Raw genomic sequence first — 23,301 nt, 5'->3', positions numbered from 1 at the left:
GCTTAGAGTGCTTGGAGCTGAACTATTATCTGCCAGAACAGCTGGTTAATAGGGAACAGTCCAGCATTATTTGTTCATAAACCAGCTCCTAAATGATGAGCACTACTCTGTCACTTTCTCAATCCATACATGTTTCATCATGATTCATTGTAAAGAGAAAAAGCCAAGTTAACAATGGATCTGTCAACAAATGTTTCACCTTACCTGCCCGTGCATTAAGAAACACCTATTGAATGCAAAGGTGTTTTTTTCACAAACAAAAAAAATGTTCAAAGCCTCATGCAATACTTATTTTCTTCATTTTTAGAGCAGGCAAGATGAATTTTATATTTATATTTAGGATGAGTGATAACCCTGTGATTTTTTCCATTGGATGACTGCAGTTTTATCTACCTGTTTGAGGCTGACAAATGTAATGGAAAACTCTAACAGACTGACAGATCACACCTGGGTAATTTCCAAGGTGTTCCAGCTCTGCCACTCCTCTCTGTGCCCTCCAATTCCATGCCCTCCAACTGTAGTACACTTCCACCCTGCTCTAACTTCCACATAAATCCTTTGGACTGATGGGGAGTCCAGGGGATCATCCAGGGTGTTTCCTTCAGCATCCTGGTGGGCTTCAGATGTGCACATCAGCTTCAGCACTGCCTGAATGGTGTCCATGCTCCAGCCAGTGAATATCCCAGCTCCTGATGTTCATAGGATGGTTTATTGACTCATTCTCCATTTCCGACCCCCCCCCCCCCCATATTCTGCTCCTTTTTTCACCACCCCTGCCTACCTTTCTCCACCCAGTTTTCTCCCAGACAAACTACCTGGTTACCCCTGTTTTGCTACATTTATTTCCAAATGCCTGATACCACTACCTGTGCAATCTCAGCATTAAATGTCATTAATGATTCCATTTCCTAGGCACAGCTGCCCTTACAAGACTCAGTTTCCCAAAAGATCTTGAAATCCCCTTGAATTACCTGGTTCATACTAGTTTCAGCTGGCTTGTCATGTATGCTTTCTGAGACATGATGGCTCACCTGTGTCTTGATTCCCCTATTCATCTTCAAGTAAGCTCAACTACTGCCTTATATAAATCTTCTCCTGGAACATGTTTTTCTCACCCTCTTTTTTTGGGGTTCACAAAACATCAAGATCTCCCTTCCCTTCCCACTCACAAGTCATGAACATGTCCTTGGGACACCATCCTGCCTCCTGCAAAGGCACCATCCCAACACCACCCTCATCCTCTGTAACCCACAAGGCTTCCCTGGTGTTAGAGGGACGGCCAGTCTGAGCACACCACCAGTCTGGGCACCACAGCAGGGGCAGGACAAGGGACAGGAGCAACCTCCTATTGACTGGAGGCTGCACAAAATGTCTCTGGGGCTCAGGTCTGCCTGGATCTGTCACTGCTGGAGGTGGGCTTGTCTGTGTCAAGGTTTGTGCTTGAGCAGGTCTGCAAGCTGCTGCTTTGTTTCAGGGAGGAAACAAATTTTCTGGGTGACACAGCTTTGCTGAGACTTGACCAAACCTGGATTTGGCTAAAAAGAGGATGAAGAAAACCAAAGCATTTTGCTGCTTTACTTGACACCTGATAGGGAAAATGCAATTTTCCTTTCTAAGTATCTGGGAAAAGTATTTTCTATTTGCAGATATTTTGCTCAGAGGTGATAAACCATTTATTGTAATAATTTTAGTAGGAATACAAGTTTTGGGAGACCTCTCTTATCCCTACAGCCAGTCAGTTCTCCTCTCAGGCCCTGGCTGCAAATTCAAGACAAGTAATTTTGTGAACACAAAAATAGGATGTTATAATCAGGACACTTGATGAAAGGGTAAAGGAAAACACAGAAGAAATCTGGGCTTCCTTTGAAACAGAAGTGCAACAATTAAAACCAGGGGGTGATGATTTACTGCAAAAGCACAGGTGAACAGGACTTTACTTTTACTCCTATAATTTATAAAATATTTTATGAAGACAGCTGGCCTGTGTGAAAGGAGTCATTTGCTCCATGGATTGCTCTCCCTTCCCAACATCTAAACCAGATGAAATGCCAGTTGAGCAGAAAAGCCTGAGTAAACATTTTTTGTGTAAGAGGGTTTTTTTATATAATCTGGTATCAATAAAGACCTGATTATGTTCTTACCTGATATCAGTCAAGATCTGATTATATTGTTTCCTGATCTCTACTTCATAGGAAACATTTTTAAAGGTTATCATTGCTTGTGTCACTGACATTTCTGCTAAGCTCTGTGCCACTCCTGCTCCTTCCTCTTCTGCCACAGCTGCATTCCCTGTAATCTTATCTAAAAGGTCCTTCTGTGTTGTTTCTAGCTCAGTAATCTACTGTGGTAACAAACCATAGACAATGGTAGTATTTATAGAGGTAGTTGGAAGAAGGAGATTAATTAAAGACCATTTTGAAAGGAAGATGGTCCCATTGCTCTAAAAAAAAGATATCAAGACCATGCAGCTGTAACTGCTTTGGAAGATTTACTTTCACTTTTAAAGCAGATGTCTCTGTTGTGATTTAATTATGAATAAACTGGAATAGCTGGATGCTATGGGAAATCTGCTGCAAAAGCAGATGTCAGCCAAACTATTTTAGTTTATACAAAGCACTTGTAAACTCTAGAGGGTTATGGCCTCTTTTAGTTAAACCACAGAACCTGCAACATATAGTGGTTATTGTTTATTTAATGCAGCTTGTGAAAAAGCAATTTATTAGGGAATGTTGAGATTGTACCATTCCCTGACCTGTCTTGTCCTTCCCTGAAGAAGAATTCAAGGATGCTCTGCTCTTTTTTTATATGTAAAATCAGGCACAGCCAGGTTAGTATCTTATTAGCAGTAAGAGCATTTTCAGTCAATAAGAAACGCAATGCCAACATACAGGTTTGGAGAAAATCTTAAGCTCAGCTGAGACCTTCAAAGTTCTTGTAAGACCAAATTTCTTCAACTGGCCTTTAATTTTATGCATAAATTAGTTTTTTCACTAAAAGGTGGAACTTCTAAAATTACTCTAAGCAGACTTTTCCTAATTTTCTTTCATCCCCAAAATCTTGCCTAGCAGTGACTACAGCAAAGTTTTGGGCAATTGTAGTAGAACAAGCAAAAAGAAAGAGTGTCCCTGGAGGTCTGGGAGCTGTGACACTGGTGCATTGGAGATGGATATGGGATAGAATATGGAGATCTCTTGTCTTTTCCACAGAAGACAGAATTTGGGTCCAGCATTAGACAGCCAAATGCCTGCATTCAAGCAGCCTGCTGTAGTCGTCCATTTGAGGTAATGAGAACTTTGATACCTTGTGCACATAAGAACATTCATTTACTTATCTTAAATTGAGCTAAGCTACATCCATCCATTTCATCCTAAATTGAGCTAACTACATTAGTATGTTTTCTAAACTGAATGAAAGGCTAAAGGATGAATTTGGCTTTTGGACTGCAGCTAATGTCCACAGAATGATGACACACTTATCCAATGGTAACACCACTGAGGAGGTGGGGGCATCTATAGAGTTGCTATGATCATGATGGAATCCCTGAGGTTGAAGGGTCATAACCAATATTTAAACAATTGAGAGCAGTGCTGTTTAGGTCTTGTGGCTGCTCTGACCATGGTTTGCTTTAACAGACCTTGTGCTTCAGGTGGTTTGGGTTGTGAGAAAGCACACTGCTGTTTTCAAGATGTACCTGTCCATCTCTTGGTCCTTCTGCCTACACAGCCAAGCAAGCATGCAGGAGCACCATTGATGGCAAGCTTCTGCTTCCTGCAAGAGTGTCTTTGAACCCAGCAATGAGGAGGGCTAACTTTACTCCAAGAATTTTGGTGAACTTGTGTCTTTCTACATAGTTTCAGTCTGGCTGCTCAGTAAAGTGTATAGGAGAAGCAACAGAGATTCACAGGGGCCTGTCTAATTGCAGCCTAATTTTCTGACTTGACAGCAGCAGCACTGAAATTCTCTGAGGGGAATTTTCCCATTTCTGTGAGCCTGTGCAAGGAGAGGTATTTCACTCTGCCTCTCCCTCAGTGGCACAGAGCTCCTGTCAGCCTCAGTAAAACAGCTGCTTCCCTGGAGAAACCACTCCTAGGCAAGCACATACTGCTGTGGAGCAATAAGGCAATTGGCTTTAAATTGCAATTTTTTACTTGAAAAATGCGTGTGGATAATATTTCACTCTGCATATAATTATTAATCTGTATTTCAGCTTTTCTTTAATCTATTTCTAGGCAAAGTAGGGATGAAAACAGGACTTTATATAACCCTGATGAAAGCATCTGTCAACAGGAAAGAAATAAGTACAAGAGACTTGTTAATAAAACAGTAAAACTATCTGGAGACATAGCATTACAACAAGGGAGCTTAGTGCTCTAATTAAACCATCTGCTTTTCAAATTGATTTCCTTTAGCAACTGGTTTGATTGCTGGGGTGTCCCTGTATGGCACTGAGCTGAGCCCCTGGACTTGTCTCCATCAGCCTTCCCTGGCCATGGAGGCACTGTCCTCCACACCAGCTGTCTCAGATGGTGCACAACAGACCCCAAAGCATCATTCTCATGCAGGAGTGCTCCAAAGAGGTGGCTCCTGTCCCAGGAGGGTGATGTCACCTAAGCTAGGGCCATTTCTACCTCATCCATACCCCTCCGTCACTTCACTAGGGTCTGTGCTAAAACAGCAAATGACACCCTCACTGTTTGGGGGAACAGGGAGGAGGAACAAAGTCACCTTTCTCCATCCACTGAAGAAATTTCCTTGATAGTGACTACTGACTGGTTTATAACATGAAACAATAAATATTTGGAAGTTTCAATCCAGGGCATAACTGGCACAACTTTTCAATTTTAAAGCTTTGTGAAGTCAATCCCCATGTCCTTCAGCTCTACTGAAGCACCATCAGGTGTCCACTACCCAATTTATTTTCCACACACAACATGCTTTCACTGCAGATGAACAGGTTTTTCTACTTTCCTCTTGTTGTGCTTGTCTGCTTTTCCTGACATGGTGTGCAGAAGGAGCAGAAATGCCATTTCTATCACCACAGGCATGAGGACCATGGTCAGTGTTGACTCCTTTTTACTGAAGATATTTCATCAATCTAATGAAATAAAATAAGTACCTGCAAATGCCAGCCACTGAGATGCAATTCTTGCAAAAGCAAATGTGCAGGAGCCTCCCCAGCAGGGAAGCAGGCAGCAATGGGGGTGGCTGACCAGAGACAATGTGCAGAGCTGCTGGAAGCAGTGGCACAGGTTACACATACTGCCTTACCTGCTCACTGAGCTCAGCCTTGTAAATCCAGAGAGCAAAGCTGAAAGCATGGGAAAAGCTAATTAAATGCAGCAGTCAATTAAAATCCCTCTAAAATTTTTATTGGTTTTGTGCAAAACGGTTTACTCATCCTTTTACTATTCTTCTCAGTTTCTTTATGAGAACAGACTGATCAGGGGAGCTGAAAAAAGGTGCAAGGTAATCTGTGAGCCTGTGAAATTAACCCTGTATGTGCCAGTTTGATGTGGTCTAAACAGAGTGCTGAGCTGCTACCCTGAGAGGAATCATAGAACCAGAGAAGATTGGGTTGGAAGGGACCTCATGGACAATGGTTCAACCTTTCTTGACAAAAATATTGCCTAGGCAAGATGGCCCAGGACAGTGTCCAGCCAAATCTTTAAACTGCCTAGTGCTAGGCAATCCACCATTACCCTGGAGAGATTATTCCAATGGCTGATTGCTCTCATTGTGAAAAATTTTCCTTATATCTCTGGTCAAAATCTCCTCAGGATTAACTTTTACTTCTTACCCAATGTATTTTCAATGTGACTCCTTGTAAGAAGGGAGTCTCCATCTTTATAGCCATACTGTAAATACTGGAGCATGGTAATAGTGTCTCCCTTCTCAAGGTTGAACAAACCCTTTTCCCCATGTGACATTTTCTAGTTCTTAAATTATCTTTGTGGCCTTTCTCCAGATCTTCTCCAGCCTGTCCATCTCTCTAGTGGAGACCAAAACTGAACACAGCATTCCAAGTGTGGCCTCACAAGTGGGATAATGACTCCTTTATCATTGCTGATGCTGCTCTTGTTGATGCAGAAGCAGCTCCTTGGCTTGAAGTGGTTACTGACCATCTCCTGGGGCAAAAGAATTGATCCTAGCCTAAAGAGCAGCAAACAGTTAAAAATAATCCCTCTAAAGCTTCCTGGAAATGGTAGGAATTGCTGTTTGAGCCTTTCCTGTTGTTTTCTACATCTGCAAAAACATGGTGTTGGCAGAAAGACACAGAGAAGGTGGTCTGTCTGCAATAACTTTTATTTTCTTTCTCTTCAGCTATTCCAACAAGAGGAGTCTACTGTGAATATATGTCTCTAAAATTACAGCTAATTTATCAGGAGCACCCCTACTTACTTTCTTTAATTTTAAAAGCTGCCTTATCTTGCATTAACAGAGGCTTGAACAACATGCTCTTTATAGGCAGGCATAAAGTGCTCATAATGCAAATGGATGACAACAGGATTACACAATGGATGCTCCTCCAAGCAGATGGATCCCATTCAGCCCCCAGCCAGATTCCAGTGGGGCAGGAAACACACCTTGTGGTAGGGATTGTACCCTACAACACCCCATAGCCCCCTACTGACCCTGCAGTCAGCACAGGGTGCCAAACAAGTGCCCATGGACCTCAGCATTAGAGGCAGAGGGCTCTGCCAGCCCCTGGCCTCCCTCACCTGGCTGAGCAAAGCCCATGGGCTGAGCAAAGCCACGGGGGGGATGGCTCCTCCAGCGTGCTCCCCGTGATGGAACTTCTGCTGCTGTGACTTGGATTGGCCATTCTCAAATTTTGTGTTTGCTGGGGAGAGGAAGAAGAAGGCACCCACAGAAGATAGCTGATGTTTCCCAGACAGGAAAAGATGCCATGTTAGTGTTCAAATGGGTAAAATACTTAAAGGTGGCATGAGTATGGAAAGCCAGCAAGTTTCAGCTGCGAGTATCTCTGTGCCTGTGAAGGGTGCTGGGCCAGGGAAGGCTCACCACACTCAGGGTTTGGTTATCATATTTCACAATGTACAGACTGTCTGTGCTGTCCTCTAGATGTCAGTGACAGACAGCACATCCCAATCCCTGCTTCCACCCCACCCCATCATGGCTGGGCCGGGCTCTTCCCTCCTTCCCTTTCCCTGGCTTCACTGTCTCTGACAGAGGACTGACACTTTGTGGCAGCACCAAAGGAATTCATCCTGCAAAGCAAGCCAAGATGCAAATCCATGACTTCCATTTTTTGAAAAGGCCAGTTTTCAGTGTTCCCATGGGTTACCACTCCTTGGTACCATGGTGCCTCACTATGCACTGGGGCACCATCCCCATGGCCAAGAGAGCAGGGCTGGGCTGTCCCAGAGCAGCTGTGCTCTCCTCAGAGGTGAGCAGGTGCAGATGGGGATGGAGATGGGGAACACCACGACAGGGTGTGCCCCAGGGTGTTACAGCAGGATCTCCCAACAACAGATAGCTAAGGAGGTGCAGGAGAAAGAGAAGAGAATTCAGCTACTTCCTGCTCTAGTTTATATGAAGTGAACTTCTTATTAATGGAATTGCCAGTAAAATAGTTTTCCATCAAAGCCTTTCTTGATGAAAAATGAAGGGATTGAAAGTGCACATAAAAAAAAAATGTCAACATACCTGCTCTCTTTGGGGCTTCTATCTTTCAAGAAAATTGCAAAAAATAATTATTGCATTGGCTTGTTTTCCATCTCTTTATTCTACAAGGAAAGTGAGTGACATTTTTCTAAACATCCCTAATGTAAAGATCTTCAGCCAGCACAGTGTGAAGCCCATATTCACTACAGAGCTCATTCTCTAACTTCAACTTTTTTCAGCCCTCTACCTCCCTTTTTATTCCCTAAGATGTGAAAAAAGGTCTTCAGAAATGTACAATGAATTATATAGTTTGCCTTTATTGATCCCCTATAGTGCTAAGTCTCTAAGAGCATCTTTTATAATAACTGCTAATAATTGGTTGAAGATATTGCTAAGATACTGTAATACAGTTGGGTGGGACAGAGGAAGCTAAGAAAACCTGAAATGTTTTTTTAGATTTAACTATTACCATCCTTGAAGACAGATTAATACAAATTTTAGGTTCTCCTAACCCTGAGAGGATGTTGAGCAGGTCCTCAGGGTAAAGGCCCTGTAAAGTTACAGTGATCAAAACTGTCCCCAGTCTTTAGCTGGGAAGAGCTGCTGAAGCAGTTAACATTTCATGTTTCATTCTCCATGGTTTTAGGATATATCCAACAGTGGTTTTCTTACTATTATTTTTATTAAACATAAGGGCATATGTCTCATTGGGGTTTGGAGAGCATGAACTCCATAGCACCATCTTGATGCATCTGCTCTGGGGACTTTTGGCTGCCACAGTGAGAGGTATTTTCTGGTGAGTGGTACATTGCAATTGCAATTGATTACCCTGGGAAAGAAGATAATCAGTATGTTTATTACATATCCCCTTACAAAATATCCCAAAACTTCTCATTCGTCTTTATAACCTCTCAACTGGTGACACAAGGCAGGGAGACTGATGTGAAGCTGGGGGTGGTGGCAAAGAGAAGCTACAATGGCACAGAGATTGCATGTGAAGGTACAAAAAGATGTAAAGCAAGGAACAAAAACTGGAAATTACACAGGTAAATGTGTTGGAAGCCTAGGTAGGATGGTACAACAAGAGGTGGGGGATATAGTTATAGGAACCTGCTGAGAGATGAGTGCAGGAAGCAGGTTAGAGCAAACACCACAGGAGTGATTTTGTTGGGGCAAATGCAGTGATTTTGCTTTGACATTAGGAAATCCAGGCAGCAGCACTGTGCTGGGGATGAATGAGAAGCAGAAGCAAGAACTTCCAGAGAAGGGCAAAGGGGGAGAGCCTGAGCCCTGTGCAGAAACAGCAGGCAGCATTCAGCTGCTGAAAGGAAGGAGACAGACTGTGTACATGCTTGGGGAAAAGTGGCCACTGCCCTTGTCTTGTTCACCACAGCTCAGGAACAGAGCCATGAGCACAACAGATCTCAGGCCCCTCACATACAGGATCTCATGCTGGAGCTGCTGCTGTCTGCCAAGGATAGTCCATGGTCCTTGTTTGAACTAGTGGGGAATTGGGATCTGCCTCTACAAACATTTTTAATATATATGTCTATCTATTAAACTGAAATAAAATTTTAAAAGTTTTAAAAGATGGCTGGCTACCCATGGTCCTTTCCAGATCTGCATTCCACTCCTGCAGCTGTTGTTAAGTTCAAGGAGTGCATCCCTGGCTATCGATTTTTCTGACACCTTTGGATTAAATGAAGGTTAAAGTCTGTCAAGAGAATGTTTAATTCATGTATTTAGCAAGCACTGTTCTTTCATCTGCCCACACAATATGCCTGGAAATATGCTAAATTGGAGCAATAGCTCAATCAGAGCTAAAATGAGAAACTGTTAAACAGCAACACTTCTGCCAAGACACTGACAGCAAGTATCAGGATCATCTCTAATTACAAATTCTGCTAGCTGAAGTAATTAAAGAGTTCATTCTGGACTTGCTTCATGAGGCTACTCCATGCTATTGACTAGTGGGAATCTCCTTATCCTGGGGATCTCAATTGGCCCTGGATGTCAGTGGTGCCATCAGGAGAACTGGACTCTGCACTGGCTCAGCCACTTCTTCTACCTGACAAAAGCATAGCTAAGGCAGAAGAAACCAACTCATATGACAGGTAATTCCTGCTAGGGAGATTTATTCAAATGAAAGAACAAGCAGGACAATGAAGACAAGCTGGCCATGAATAAGCTTCAGCTGGAATTTGGAAGAGAGTTTCGTTTTTGCTGCAAGAGAAGCAGGATTTTGAGACAACCTTCCAGCTAGCACAGCAGAGCCAAAAAGCGACAGGGAAAAAATATTAACCCAGACCCAATGTTGTGCTTTTAGCTGGGGTTGAGTAGTTTTATGAAATAGTCTCTGTGGCAACAGAAACAGCAGAGGACTTGTCTCTGTAACCCAAGAATCTCCTCTAGGCTGATTATTTAATGCAGACCATGAAATCTGTTGCATTGAAATGCCATCCCCTCTGCAGGTTTCAGTAGGTATAAGTGGGTTTGATGGATAATCACACTTTGCTCAGAGCAAGAATGTTCCAAAGGACATGAAATGGCCACTTAGGGCTTAAGTATTATAGTCCAGCTGGAGCAGCACTGATGCTCCAGCAATTTACCTTAATGACTCAAGAGCATATTTCACAGCAATGCTGTATAGCTCTTCTGACCTAAAAGCCCTTCCGTGGCTTAAGCTCAAATTTATGCCACTCACACAATACATCTAAAAAGAAAAAAAAAAAAAAAAAAACACATCCAGGAAAAAAACCAGAGGATTTGAAGCTATGAAAACCAAGAGATTAAAACAGGCTGAAGGATATATCAAGAGTGCCAATGATAACAGAAGTCTCATGTAGGAAAGCCATTACCTTGGGCTCAGCAGTGAAAGCCATTAAACAGACATTGGCAGGTGCAGTGTGCAAGGGCAGCAGCAGCAGGATGACCAGACTCTGCAGCAGAGGCAGAGCCAGTGCTTGTGGGACCACAGCCATCTCAGCAAGCAGTGCTCCTGCCTTTTGGAGATGGCTCATGGCTCTGTCACTGCTCCAGGCAGGTGATGTCACCAAAGGACCCTGCAAGGGCTATTCCCAGCAGACAGCAATTAGGCAATAGCTGAAAGAGGACAATGTGGGTGTGTGGGCAAAGGAGGTGCAGCAGAAAAGCTGGAGCCCCATCCAGATACAGCTTTAATTAGAAAATCCACAATTAAATGATAAATGTTATGTATCTGAACACATTACTGTGCTGCTCATATCATGCTCAAGAGTGATTCAGCTTTCTTAATTCTCACACCTGAAAGGCTGACCTCTTCACACCCACATTCTTCCCACCTCCCTTCATTAAGCATATTCAGAGAATCTAAAGAAAATGAAGGGAAGAGCTGTTAGCCTTAACATCAGGTTCCACAGGATGGATTTTGCAAATGAAGGATGGGCTGGTGCTTATGTGCTGCAGACTGGAGCCCCCCAGCAGCAGCACCCACGCCATGTATCCATATATCCAGCACTGTGTGTACTTTCCTTACAGCTTTGCCCCGTGAAAGAGAAGTTGTCACACAGATTGGCAGGAAAGAAGAAAATTGGTTATCTTGGGAATGCATGCAGAAACCATCAAATCTGATAATTACCCTTTTCCTGTTGGGAAGGTGTGAACTGAAAGTATTTAATGAAGAGGAGTAATGGGGTAGCAGCAGCTGGAGAAGCAGAATGGGACAAACCTGAGCTGTTATCTTCAGCAAACCTCACCTGCTACAGCTCCATATTATTTGCCTGGCCTTGCCCCTGGGCTCCTGATCACCTTCTGCAGGTTTGTCTCCATGCCAGCACTGATCTGCTCCTCACTGCTTTAGTCACACACTGTTGAAACAAGTCCCTCATGCCTAGGTGCAGTGGTGGTCTGGTCCCTTTGGGAGTCAGAAAAGCAGTCATGGCTCTTGCTTGGCATCTGGGGCTAGATGTCTTCCACACCCTCAACTCTGGCACTTCACTGTAACGTGTTGGCAAAATCCTACTGATACCAGAAGTGCCTCACCCAAATAAATAAGGCAAAAAACCCAAGCTATTCTTTTAGCTTTTTTTTTTTTTTTTGGGTTCCCAGCAGAGTAATTCAGTCTGCCAGGTTTATTTGTGGAAGGTGCTGAAACACAGAGAGATGTTGGCTCAGCTTTTATTTTTCACATCTTGACAGCCATCGATTGCAGTGGAATTGATCTTGATCTCCAAAGAGGTACAAAGGAAAAGATAAGCACAGGTTGCTGTGTGGCACGGTTGAAGGGGATAGAACCCCTGGACCTGGGAGTGTGTGCTTTCCCTGGAGGGGGAGGTTCCTCTCCTGAACCAGATTTATGTAGACAGCTAAACTGGATGGAAAACCAAGCAGCTAGAGATTGGCACACCTTTCTCAAGGTGTCTGATTCTCAACTCCCTGTTCCCAAATCAGAATGTAAAAATTCCTTTCTTGTCTTCTGAACACAATTTTTCAAGCCTCCAGCTGACCTTTTCTTTAGAGTGCTAATTCCTTAAATCTGTCGTTTTCTGTTTCCCAAATTTACCACGGGACTGAATTACATGCAATGATCACCTTTAAAGAAATCATATAGAGGACTTGTACCCAAAATGTTTGTGCTGCACCATGCAGCCTGAGGAGGCTACTTCAGATGAGACCATCAAGGCAGTGACAGCTTGGTTGGAGTCTAGGGGATGAATTAGGCAAGTCCTTCTGGCACCTGAAAAGCAAATCAAGCAAATGAGAGTTCAATAGGACCATTTAAGAGCCCAGCCTGTCTGCCCTGGGGTAGGAATGAGCTGCAGACAGACTGGCACACACACGTGCATGTGTGCAAACACAGTGATGACTTCCAAGTTCTTTTTTTGCACTGACACTGCCCTGGCACAGGGAGCAGAGGCAGAGCTGGGATGCACAGAAGGATGACAGCCACATGTAGCAAGGCATGCCACACTGTGTGACCTTTGCCTGCTTTCTGCTCTCAGTGTGGTCCCCAGCAGCCAGGTAGGAGGAAGGGCAGTGCCACTGGTTTTCCCAGAGTGCAGGCCATGATGCAACACCAGCAAGGTGACACAGAACATCTCTTCCTCTGCAAATCAAGAAGATCCTGCCCACCTACGCAGCAAAACCTGTCTGCTTCTACCCACCATGATGTAAGAGCTGAGCTACTACTGCTCCACTCACTTCAGAGCAGTGCTACTGATCCTACAGCAGCTCAGGATCCCACTGCAGGCATTTCAGGCTTGCCTATTCCATCTGTACCTCTTTTATGCATACTGCCTAAAGCAGATGGCTCAGAACCTTGCTCCAGGGTGCAGCAAAAGTCACAAATAGAGTTTTCATTGCAGCAACCACAATAGACTGGGCAAGTTTTAGACAGGAACAAAAAGGTATTAAAAATTATTTACTACACTGAGAATCAAGGGAAAAATGTAATTATGCAACCTGTACCTTTGGTTACAGGTAAAATGGTAAAATGTATTAAATTACCTTCTCTGGATTGGTAAAGTGGATAGGCAAATCAGGAGCTTGCATTCATTTGAGACATAAAAAGCAGTGAAGGTTTTAACCCTAGGAACAAAACTTCATTGTGTGAAAACTTCCTGTCCCCAGTGTCCAAGCCACCCCAAAGGATCTGCCCTTTATTTCCAGGTAACCCAAGTATAAGAAATCGAAGACAATACATCATCCCTTTTTCCCTTTACTACTATTTATCTGGGGAGACCCCAAACCAGCAAGTATTCTGGACACATTGCAATTCCCACGCAGCCACTGGGGTTCAAAGCCAATTAACATCTTACAGAATCAGGTTCACCCATCCCAGGTGAAAAGACCTGCAGTGCTTCCACCTGCAGAGGCTGCCCAAACCAAAACACCAGGCTGCTACCACAGCAAGCCACAGTGAGAATAAATTCATATTTTTTCATTGTTTATTTTAGCCCATCCAACACAGTGCAAATTTCTTTTTTGAATTGCAGTTTATTAGACGAACAGAGTTTAATACATAACGTGTGCACAACCTAGGATGCAACATGCTCCCTCCCCTCCCAAGTTACAGAACACTGACACTGTGAAGGGGAACACCACGTTTGTGACCCCACAGGGATGTTACAGATGGCTGGGAGTGGAAGCTTTGCACACAGGTAGGTCTACACAGGACAGGATTACACACATGAGGAAGAGGTAAAGACCAGCAAGAAGGGAGTAAGCTGGATCTGCCCTGGCTGAAGGACTGCTCTCAAGAAGGTGTTCTCTGTTTTCCCTCCCAAATTCCTTAGGGAGCAGGAGGGTGAAGCATAGGCCATGATGCAGCTGGAGTCCTGTGGAAAGCAGTGGTGCATGGTGTCACACGTGCCACTGCCAGCCAAGGGTCCCTGTGAGAACCACAGCTCATGGTGCCAGAGCGAGCTGTGGGCCATTCTGCACTCGGGCTCTCTGTGTAGGGTGAACATATGGGACTCCATCCTCCTCCCACTGCCCATGCCAAGGTGTAGTGAAATCAGTGAATAAGTTACTGAAAACTAATGAGATTTGGCATTTTCCTGGTGATCACTCCACTCTTGAACTCCATGAAGGGCCACAAGGCAATTTTAGGGTCCTACTTCTGAATCATGGTATTGCCTGAATAGGACACCTGAAATAAATGGCCTGATGGCAGAAAAGGACAGGGAGGGAGGGACAACCAAGAAATCCACTGAGAGCTTGGCAGCTACTCTTCCTTTCAGTGATAGCACTTGAGCTGCTAAACATTAGAATCAGACACTATTTTAAAGAAAGTGTAAACATGAATTTATGGGCTTTACTCCAGGTTGACTTCCCTTGGGAAGTTTGATTCTAGACAGTCAACAAAAAGGAGAAGAAAATCAAAAAACAAAGTCACCTAGGAAAAATCAAGAGTTCAGAAGACTCATCAAAAACTGTTTCAGTCTTACAAAGCATGTGCCTTTTGACTCTGGCATCAAAATAAATTTACTGTATTATTAAAAAATAGCAATATAGAAACTACGCCTTTCTCAGTTCAAAGTTTAAGCACATCTAAGAAGACCCCACAGAAACAGTCCTTTTTCTGGCAAGGCACTATCCAGTAGTGTGTGGCACAAACAAAAACACCTCTATCAAAGCCACTGATACAGTGAATGTGCACGTGCACGTCAGCCCACACAGCAACTTTAGCTAGGTACAAAGATTAAATTTCATTCACACTGCTCTCCATTTTAAGAAGTGGGGTAGTTATCAGTATTAGCTAGAAATTGGGATCATTTGGTTCTTAAGCATAACTCTATATGCCAAAATCTTAAACGGAATTAAGAATTTCCTACTTCTTTCAGTAAATGTCTCTAGATTCCCCAGACCTTTTCAGTTACCTGATAGCTACATTTCATTACTACAAAACTGATTAAAAAATTCCTGATCATCTTATGTAACAAACTAGAAGTCTACTTGCTTTAATTACAAAAATAAGGCTGTCATTCAACAGACAAAATTCACATCCAAACATATATACTTCTTTTTTTTTTTAACTAGCTATTTATAATTCAAAAGCACACATTCTAAGGGACTTACACTGCCAATCCATGCAAGCAAGCAGGATATCTTTGGAGCTAGTGTTGTCCTCCATACAACTGACTATGCCCACACATATGCTCTGAAATAAGCCAGGTTTACTTAACAGCTGAAACAAGACTAACTCTCCATTAAACAAGAGCCTTCTATTCTACAATTATCAAAATTCAAAAGGAGCTCTGTGAAACTGATTTTATCCCTGGAGAAATCAGTGTGGTTTTTCCTTTTACATTAGTAAGCCTGGGATTTCATCCAGGATTACTCATGTGTATATGCTTGCACACTTAGGTAAATTTTTCAGACCTGGGACTTCAGGCAGTTCTCAAAGTTTACAATGTATCAAGTACATGATAAATCCAGGATGGCTTCTCTGTAATCAACTGCAGAATTACGTACATTTATATCTCTATTCATTTACAAAGTTAAAATATTTAACTTCTTTTAAGAAATAGTTATATTGAATGTGGTGAAGTTAACAATGTACAGCTCCACCTCATGTCATATTCCCTTCCTATTGTGAAATTCAAGTCTCATGAAAATATGGGATTGGTTACAAGAATGTCACAGTACCTTGACACAGACAACATAATTCTTAAAAATGTATGTATATACATCAATGCCCATTCAGGATTCCTCTAGAGAAGGTGCTCTGGCAAAGATTTTGACCAGTAAATACAGCTACAGACTTCAAATATGTGTGTGCTCTTCCTCCATCTAGCTCTTTAGCTCAGCTAAGCAGCCAGGTTTGTTCAGTCTGGTAAGAAGAAGGCTAAGAGGTGACCCAGTGGTTGCCTACAACTATCTTGAGGGCTGTTAAAAAAAGAATGGTGCCAATCTTTTATTGTGAGTGCCAAAAAGACACAGCAAAGGTAACAGCCTCAAATTAAAGCCTAGGAGTCAAAGCTGGACTTTAAAAGATAAAGTTTTCACTAGGAAAGCACTGCAGCAATGTCACAGGTTACCTAGATAGTTATGAGATCTTCATCTCTGGATATTCTTAATGCTCTGCTAGACAAACCCATATTTGTTTCAAGCTAGTGTGGTTCTTTGGCCTGATTTGGACAGTGCTGCACCAGATGACCTTCAGCTGTCCCTTCCAGCTGACATGTCTGGTATGCCATGATTACTGATGCCAGCAGAACATGTGATTTGTTTCACAGTGTTGCTTTTGTTGTGATAGTGTTGTTTTCTGACACTTTTTACAAGTCTGGCTTCCTTCAAACCACACAGTTTGAGTGATGCTGTGATTACAAAGTAGCTTTTCTACAGAGTGGTTGTCTCCCATTTACCCAAAGACACGAGGACATTCACTGTGGTGGCACTACCTTGCCAGTATGAAATCACTGTAGGAAAAGCCACATCATAGCACAGCTGTTATTTATGTATCAGATTTGATTCAAAATGCATGATGCAATTTTACTTCTGTCTAGAATCCTTTTTGTAATAATTATTGGCAAGTCATGGGCCTAAGTTCTGCTACGTGCATCAGTGCAGTCCCACTGAAATAATCTCCATTCCCTTTACTTATTCCTCAGCTGAACAACCTCTCTGGCCTCATTTGGCAAAGCACACACTCAGCTTTCTCACTGTCTTCGAGGCACCTCCACATCACCACATCTGGGGATAAAAAACCAGGACAACAGCTAGGCAAGTTAGGCATGCTCTTGGACCATGGTGGAGTGTTTAACCATCATGGAACTGAAACCAAGGGGCTCTCAAAGTACCCCCTTGACTCTCATGTGGCTTGTGGTGGAGCTGTGTGTTATTGAAGGTAAACTGAAGTTTTGGCAAAATTTCATTTTAAGACAGTCCAACTATAGAGCTCCAACCTTGGGTGTTAAGACTTCCTCATTTAAGAGATAACTTCATATTATCATTAGCTATGAGACCCCTTTAGTTCTTCTGGACTCCCCAGTATTTCCACCAAGTATTTTACTGAACATTTCACCTGCATTTGGAAACATGTCAAAATATTTCACTTTGGCACCTCCTTCATGATAGCAACTTGTTTTAAACAGTCAGTTGCAATGTGCATCATTAGACAAATTAAGTCTTCATTAACAAGATTAGCAGCCCATGTCTCTTAAAATAACCATGATCTAGAATAAACATCGCAATAAATAAATAAATGTAGAGCAAAAATATGGCAGTTATTGGCTTAGACTGAGAGCTCAAGATTGATGCTTTTTACCTTCTGGATCAGAGCCAGCACAAACACCATAATAACCAGGAGCACTTTAACTATTCATTTGAACTACAGTAGTGGGAGGAATTAAAAAAGGTAAGGAATGTGACTGTACAAGAATACCCATGAATAATACAAGCCCTACACTTTCACTCCTTATTCTCAAACACATGTGCCTGTTACAATATAAGGGCCAGTTACAAAAGCAATCAAAAGACAAAAATGAAACATCAACAGTGAGCATTTTTACAACAGATGAGTAGCCCAGCCTTAATCCTATTTCATATGCATGTTATTAGCTCCACATTATTGGAGAGCACCATCTCATGGCAAGCAGACTACTACTACTGACACACATTTGCTCTATCACAGTGATCCATTAGGGAAGCTGTTATGTGCTGGAGAATAGTCACTCATTCAGGAATGTGCTTGTTGGTACTTCATATGGCCTTTCTAGGGTTCTGACTCCTATTGAAAAGAGAAAAGATAAACAGTATTATTAATTATTATTGACATAATATTAATGTTATGGATACATTGTCATCTCCTATACCTGTGACCTTGGCATATAAGGTGACCCTAATCCCAGACAACTGTTGTTGCTCTATTTCTAGAGTCCCATATTGTTGTTATCAGACTTCTAAAGTCCATACCTCCTGGGTGTATTCTTACAGCTGCAGATCTTCACAGCACAGACTCCTTCTGCTGCATGCTGTTCTCTCTCAGTTCAGGGCTCCTCCAAGGCTCTCCCTGACTGGCTAACCCACCCCTTTTTATCCCAGTCATCTTCATTGGTTACAGCTGCAGCCCAATTAAGGACATCACAGCTGCAGCCCATCAAGGACAACCGGGACCTCTGGGGCAAAGCCTCTATACAGATATTCAAGTACAGATATTCAAGTACAATACATTTCCTCTACTATAGACCACCTACAAGTTGAGGATGTATCTCTCTGAAGTACCACCAGACTGAAGCAGGAAGTTTATAGAGAGACCTCTCCAGGCCTCCAACACCATATTTTCTAGGATCAGAGCTGCATAGAAGCTGCTATTTCAGATTGTGTCAGAACATCATCTTTTTCCTAGGACAAGTTCTTCAAACTAAAAAGTGAGGCGGGCTGCCAAAACAACCTGCTTCTGTGGTTCTCAGCTGAGGTTCCTTCCTACTGCTGTCCCTCAAGGGGTCCAAGAATAAATGAATTCCTGGCAGAAGTGCTCTATAGATACTCAAGAGCTACCACCCAGGCCTGAAACAGTAATAGTACCAAGTACATCTATATCTACAGTATCCAAGGAAAGAAAAATCCTCCCCTCTGTGTCTGATCTACTGCCAAAAGGTGCACCACACAATCTGTTTGAACAAGTGTCCAGACTTCCATATGGCAATAAAATTTCCTCTGTTATACTGCCCTCAACAGAAAGATATCAGCTGGCTTTGTGTTCTGACCTCTAGATATGTGTTTGCTAAAACCAAATTCAAAAAAGTTAATATAAGTTCTGACTACTCCAGCATTTCAGCATTAAATTAATTAATGCCTAATGAATAAATGCTGAGCCATTATGCCAGGCTTCAGAAAGTCCAGTGATTAAGTTCTGTCTCCTGTTATAATTAAGCCAGTTGCTTACAATTTAGATTGATAACGTAAAGGAGAATGTCATCTTTAAACTTAATTTATCTGCTGTCCCAAATTACTCCCATGTACATGCTTGTTTTCATTTCAAATGCTTTACTTTTCCTTACAACCATCTCAATTACTTCATTAGCACTAGGGTGATATGAACAAGGTATGGATCATGGCAGGGATACATCCAAACACAGAGCTCCAACCCACACAGGGATCAAAGAAAATTCAATCTCAACATCTCAAGAATTCCATGAAAAATCTGCAATACTACACTGACCTTTGATGCCAAAGTAGGTTTCAGTCCAAGAAAGGAGAATACAGTGTTGCTCTCCTTTGATTCAAAAAAGCCATCATAATCCTGGAGAATGAAAAGAAGAAAAAATGAGTCAACATTTGTATTCCTATTTTCCTTATTGATATTACCACACCCTGTATTAGAATAGAGTAACATGTAGTAATGTCAGAAAAATATTGATACTTACCCCTATTCTCCTACCCAAACCTAAAACCTAAACTGCAATGATATCACAAACTACAGAGGCAAAGAAGAACACATAAATTCTCTAACTTCAACATCTCTCACTACTTTGACAGGAAAGTATAAGCATCAGAAGTACCTGCATCAAAAGAAACTCTATTGTGGGTATATTTTAAAGGTATTTAAGTGCAGAATTTCTCCTAAAACCTTCATGATGCTCTAGATGGAGATGCTTTACCAGCATTTCAGCAAAGTTCACACTGCTATATTGTGTGTGAAATACTGTGCAGTTGCATAATTATTCAAACAGCCTCAGCCTCCCCAAAACCACAACCATGGCTGCCCCATGTGAAAGCACCTGTGAAAGACACCAAAAGGCCAGCAGGTGTATAATGGTCCTCAGATATATTAGCTGACATAAATAGAAAGAGTAAACCTTGTTAAGATGACTTTTTGTTATTTTCTTCATAAAACATGGCATATGCTAACTTAGGAATTAATAAAAATTTACAATTAATTGCCAGAAAGTAAATTCAAGTAAAATAGGCAAATCAACTAAGCCATGATGTAAACTGAAAGATTACTGAAAGGATTCCCAACTGCACCATGGATTAAAAAGGAACAATGTAATCACTGAATACCTAGAGGAGTAATAAGTAATGCTGAAGCTCTGCAGAAGGATGTTTTATTAAACCCTTGACCTCTACAAATGAGACTTCAAAAGCTGCATGGACATATTAAACCTTAAAAAGGTCTGTTCTGACTCTTCTAAGGCAGATAAAAACCCATGAGGGACACAGGCTACATAAGCAACACACAAGAAGACAGCCTGTGATCAATCTGAGAAATAACCTTCATTTGCTCCATGGTGCTCACTGACAAGTGAATCACACCCTCTGAAGCTGAAGGTAGGGCAGCAGTGGATGAGTAAAGCCCACAGCCCTTTCTTTAACATCAGGGCAGGTCTAAAATGCCTCAAGATGCCCATTAGAGCCCTGTAAACTACCAGCAGCCAACCTGCAGGCAGGCAGCTGTGGTGGCAGACACCTTTTTGGGTCCCTGCCAGGAATACTCTCCCTCCTAAGTACCACGGGCAAGTCTTCACTAGCCCCAGACACTTCTTGGTCTCAAGAGTTTGTCCAAGGAAGGTTCTGTGTTTGTTCAGGTGAGTCATCATCTCTCAGCACCGTTTTCAAATGCTGGTATTCTCCTGAAGATTCTTAATCCCAGTACTTCAATTAGCTCTAGAAGTATCACCCCCTAAGACCATGTTTTTTTCTTTGTTAATAAACTGGTAAGAAAAACAGATCAGAGAAGGACACAGAAACTGAAAATAATATCATAAGAAAAAAGGTTGCACTTGGGGCTCTGACAATGACTGAGACTCAGCTAATCCACCAACACCATCTGTTTAACCTAACCCCTGTAAAGTAATTTAATACTTAATAATAAAAAGCTGTCTTAAAGTACTAGTTATCATTTTACTTTCAGAATTATTAGGTCCTGATTAGTATGTTTTTCCCACATTTTTACTCATTAACAAACCTGGATTCACTTACTGAAAAAATTGTGAAGGTTAAACAGTGAGCTAAGTCTATGTTTGAAAGAGCACAAAACCCAGTGGATTGATTAATTTTAAAAAGACCTGAATATTTAAGAACCACAAGAGATTATCCACCAGAAGCAATCTCCCTGATGTTTTGAAATATCTGCATTGCAAAACGTATTTAAATCCTATTGACACTTACTTTCATGGGCAGTGGGTGAGAAGAAGCATCATGCTTTTAGACAAAGTAGAAGTAAATTTTAAATAGGAGAATATTCCTAGTGATGCCTGCAATTACAATCTGTGATCTCAAAATATTCAAATGTGAAACAAAAAATGTTACAAAAATGCATAATAGTCCTATAAAAATTTTAAGAAATCCCTTTAGCACAGCAGTTTCTTAAGAGATTATTGAGAAGTATGATCTCAATGACTCAGTGGTTGTGTCATGAGTGGTAGGAGTTCAAAGTGGGCATCCCTGGCTTTTCCTGTAACACAGATGAGATAAAGGATGCTCCAAAAACACCCTGCCTTTGATCTTACCATTAGAAGGAGAGGAAGTCTGTGCAGATTTGGGCCATGTGCAAAGACACTAAATCCATGGGCAAGGACATAAAAATTCTAATCTCAATAAAGGACATCATACTGCTACCAGCAGTAGATGTAGAGGCAGAAGAAGGAAAACAGCACAAGCTCAGTGAAAATGAGACTTTCATATGCAGGCAGGAGCCTAACTCACTGGTGACCCAATGGGCTCAATTTGGGAAAACTCTGTGGACATTCTGCCTCCCACAGAGGAAGGACACCACCATTCACTGGTTTTGGCAAGGCAGTGGTTCCCTTTTTCTGCACCACGCTTCACCACCAGCAGCACGTTACTACAACCCTCTTGTCACTGTCCCAAGCAGCTCTATCCAGGGAGTGCTGTGGCTTTGCTGGGATCAGTGGAGCAGTGCTGTCCTGCCCCTGTGGAAGGAAGTGGCTCCCATTGTCAGTGGGAGGCACTCAGACAGCAGCAGTTTACCTAAAAATATACAAGTACAACAACCTGCTACCCACTGCCCCACTTCAAAAGGCAACTAAGTGCACAAACACAATTTTGACTGTAGCATTTTAAATTATGGAACTTGGTGCTTTCCAGAGCTGCTAATCACTTGATTAGAGTGTAGAATTCTGGCAACATCAGTAGCTGATCAAAACTGACTAAAAACTGAGTACTAAAACTAGTAGGACATGGAGACAGTGCATATGAATCATCAGTAATGCAGATATACTCAATCCCTCTGGAGAAGTTGAAAAGCCAAAAATACAGATGATAAATCCCATGACTGATTGAAATGTTACCAAGAAAGACACATGCCAGTTAGGAGGAAAAAATATATCTCAGGATGGTTTAAAATGATAAAGAAGGGACAGGAGGATAAAGAAGGTAAGTAAAAAGCTATTTCAAGGCAGAAAGGGCTTTTCAACAAGGTAACAACTAGCTGACTGCTTTAGGCATGGTTCCTCACCCTTAAAGTTGGAGGCAGGTCCATCACCCACCACTTAACCTGAGCAGGACACAGCCTCTCTGTTTTAACACCAACAGTGGTGTTAAAACAGCATTCAAGGCACTCAATGAACTGCTATGGAGTGGATTAGCTGACCTAATAAGCTCTTGCTTTACTGAAAATAAGCTGAAGCCACTGTAGGTGAGCTGCTTGCCTGTAGCTCACCTATAAACATGCAAAATCTTGTTGGCCTTGTGGGGCCTAAAGCTGTGCTTTGCTCTCCCAGCTCCTGCTGAGTGACTCTAAACTGGCATAGAAAGACAAACTGTGGCTGCAAAGGTCTTCAGGACCAAAATTACCCCAGAGAGTAAGGGGAGGAAGGCTAGGAAGGCTGTGAAGCTCACTGTGGTGGCAGGATGCTTGGTACTAGATGTGTTAGTGGACACATGGAATGCACCTCCAGACCATACTGAAGATGCTAAAGGTTTCCACCAGAAGGTTCAAGTTCATGAAAGAAAAATGTAGTAAGAATTACTAAATATGTTAAAGTGACATTTATTTCAGAAAAGTAACTAGAGACAAGGAAAATACTTGACCATTTCATATCTTGTTTGTGGTCTTTCCTAGGTTTGTGGCCACTGTTGGGACAAAATTGGGCTTGAGGGACCTTCAGTCTCACAAATGTAAGGCCATTTATGCTAATCTTAAGGTCTATCACACACTAAGTTTTAAAATGATCATAGAATCAGAAAATTACTTGGGCTGCAAGGGACCTCAAAGATCATCTAGTTCCA

General features: G+C 42.2%; 1 protein-coding gene across 1 annotated transcript in view; it reads right to left on the bottom strand.

The window, feature by feature from the left end:
* Positions 1-13,517: 13,517 nt before the first annotated feature.
* SH3BGRL2 (SH3 domain binding glutamate rich protein like 2) overlaps positions 13,518-23,301 on the bottom strand; it is a 44,811-nt gene continuing 35,027 nt past the window's right edge. The window contains exons 4-5 of the mRNA XM_077175507.1: positions 19,271-19,351; positions 13,518-17,836 (exon numbers count right to left, since the gene is read on the bottom strand). Coding sequence (XP_077031622.1) covers positions 17,822-17,836; positions 19,271-19,351 — 96 coding nt within the window. The 3' untranslated portion in view covers positions 13,518-17,821. The remainder of the gene's footprint in view (positions 17,837-19,270; positions 19,352-23,301) is intronic.

This window comes from Agelaius phoeniceus, chromosome 3 (assembly GCF_051311805.1).
Source record: "Agelaius phoeniceus isolate bAgePho1 chromosome 3, bAgePho1.hap1, whole genome shotgun sequence".
Taxonomy (NCBI): domain Eukaryota; kingdom Metazoa; phylum Chordata; class Aves; order Passeriformes; family Icteridae; genus Agelaius; species Agelaius phoeniceus.
Note: the sequence above shows the minus strand (reverse complement) of the source record. Positions and strands in the feature narration are given on the sequence as shown.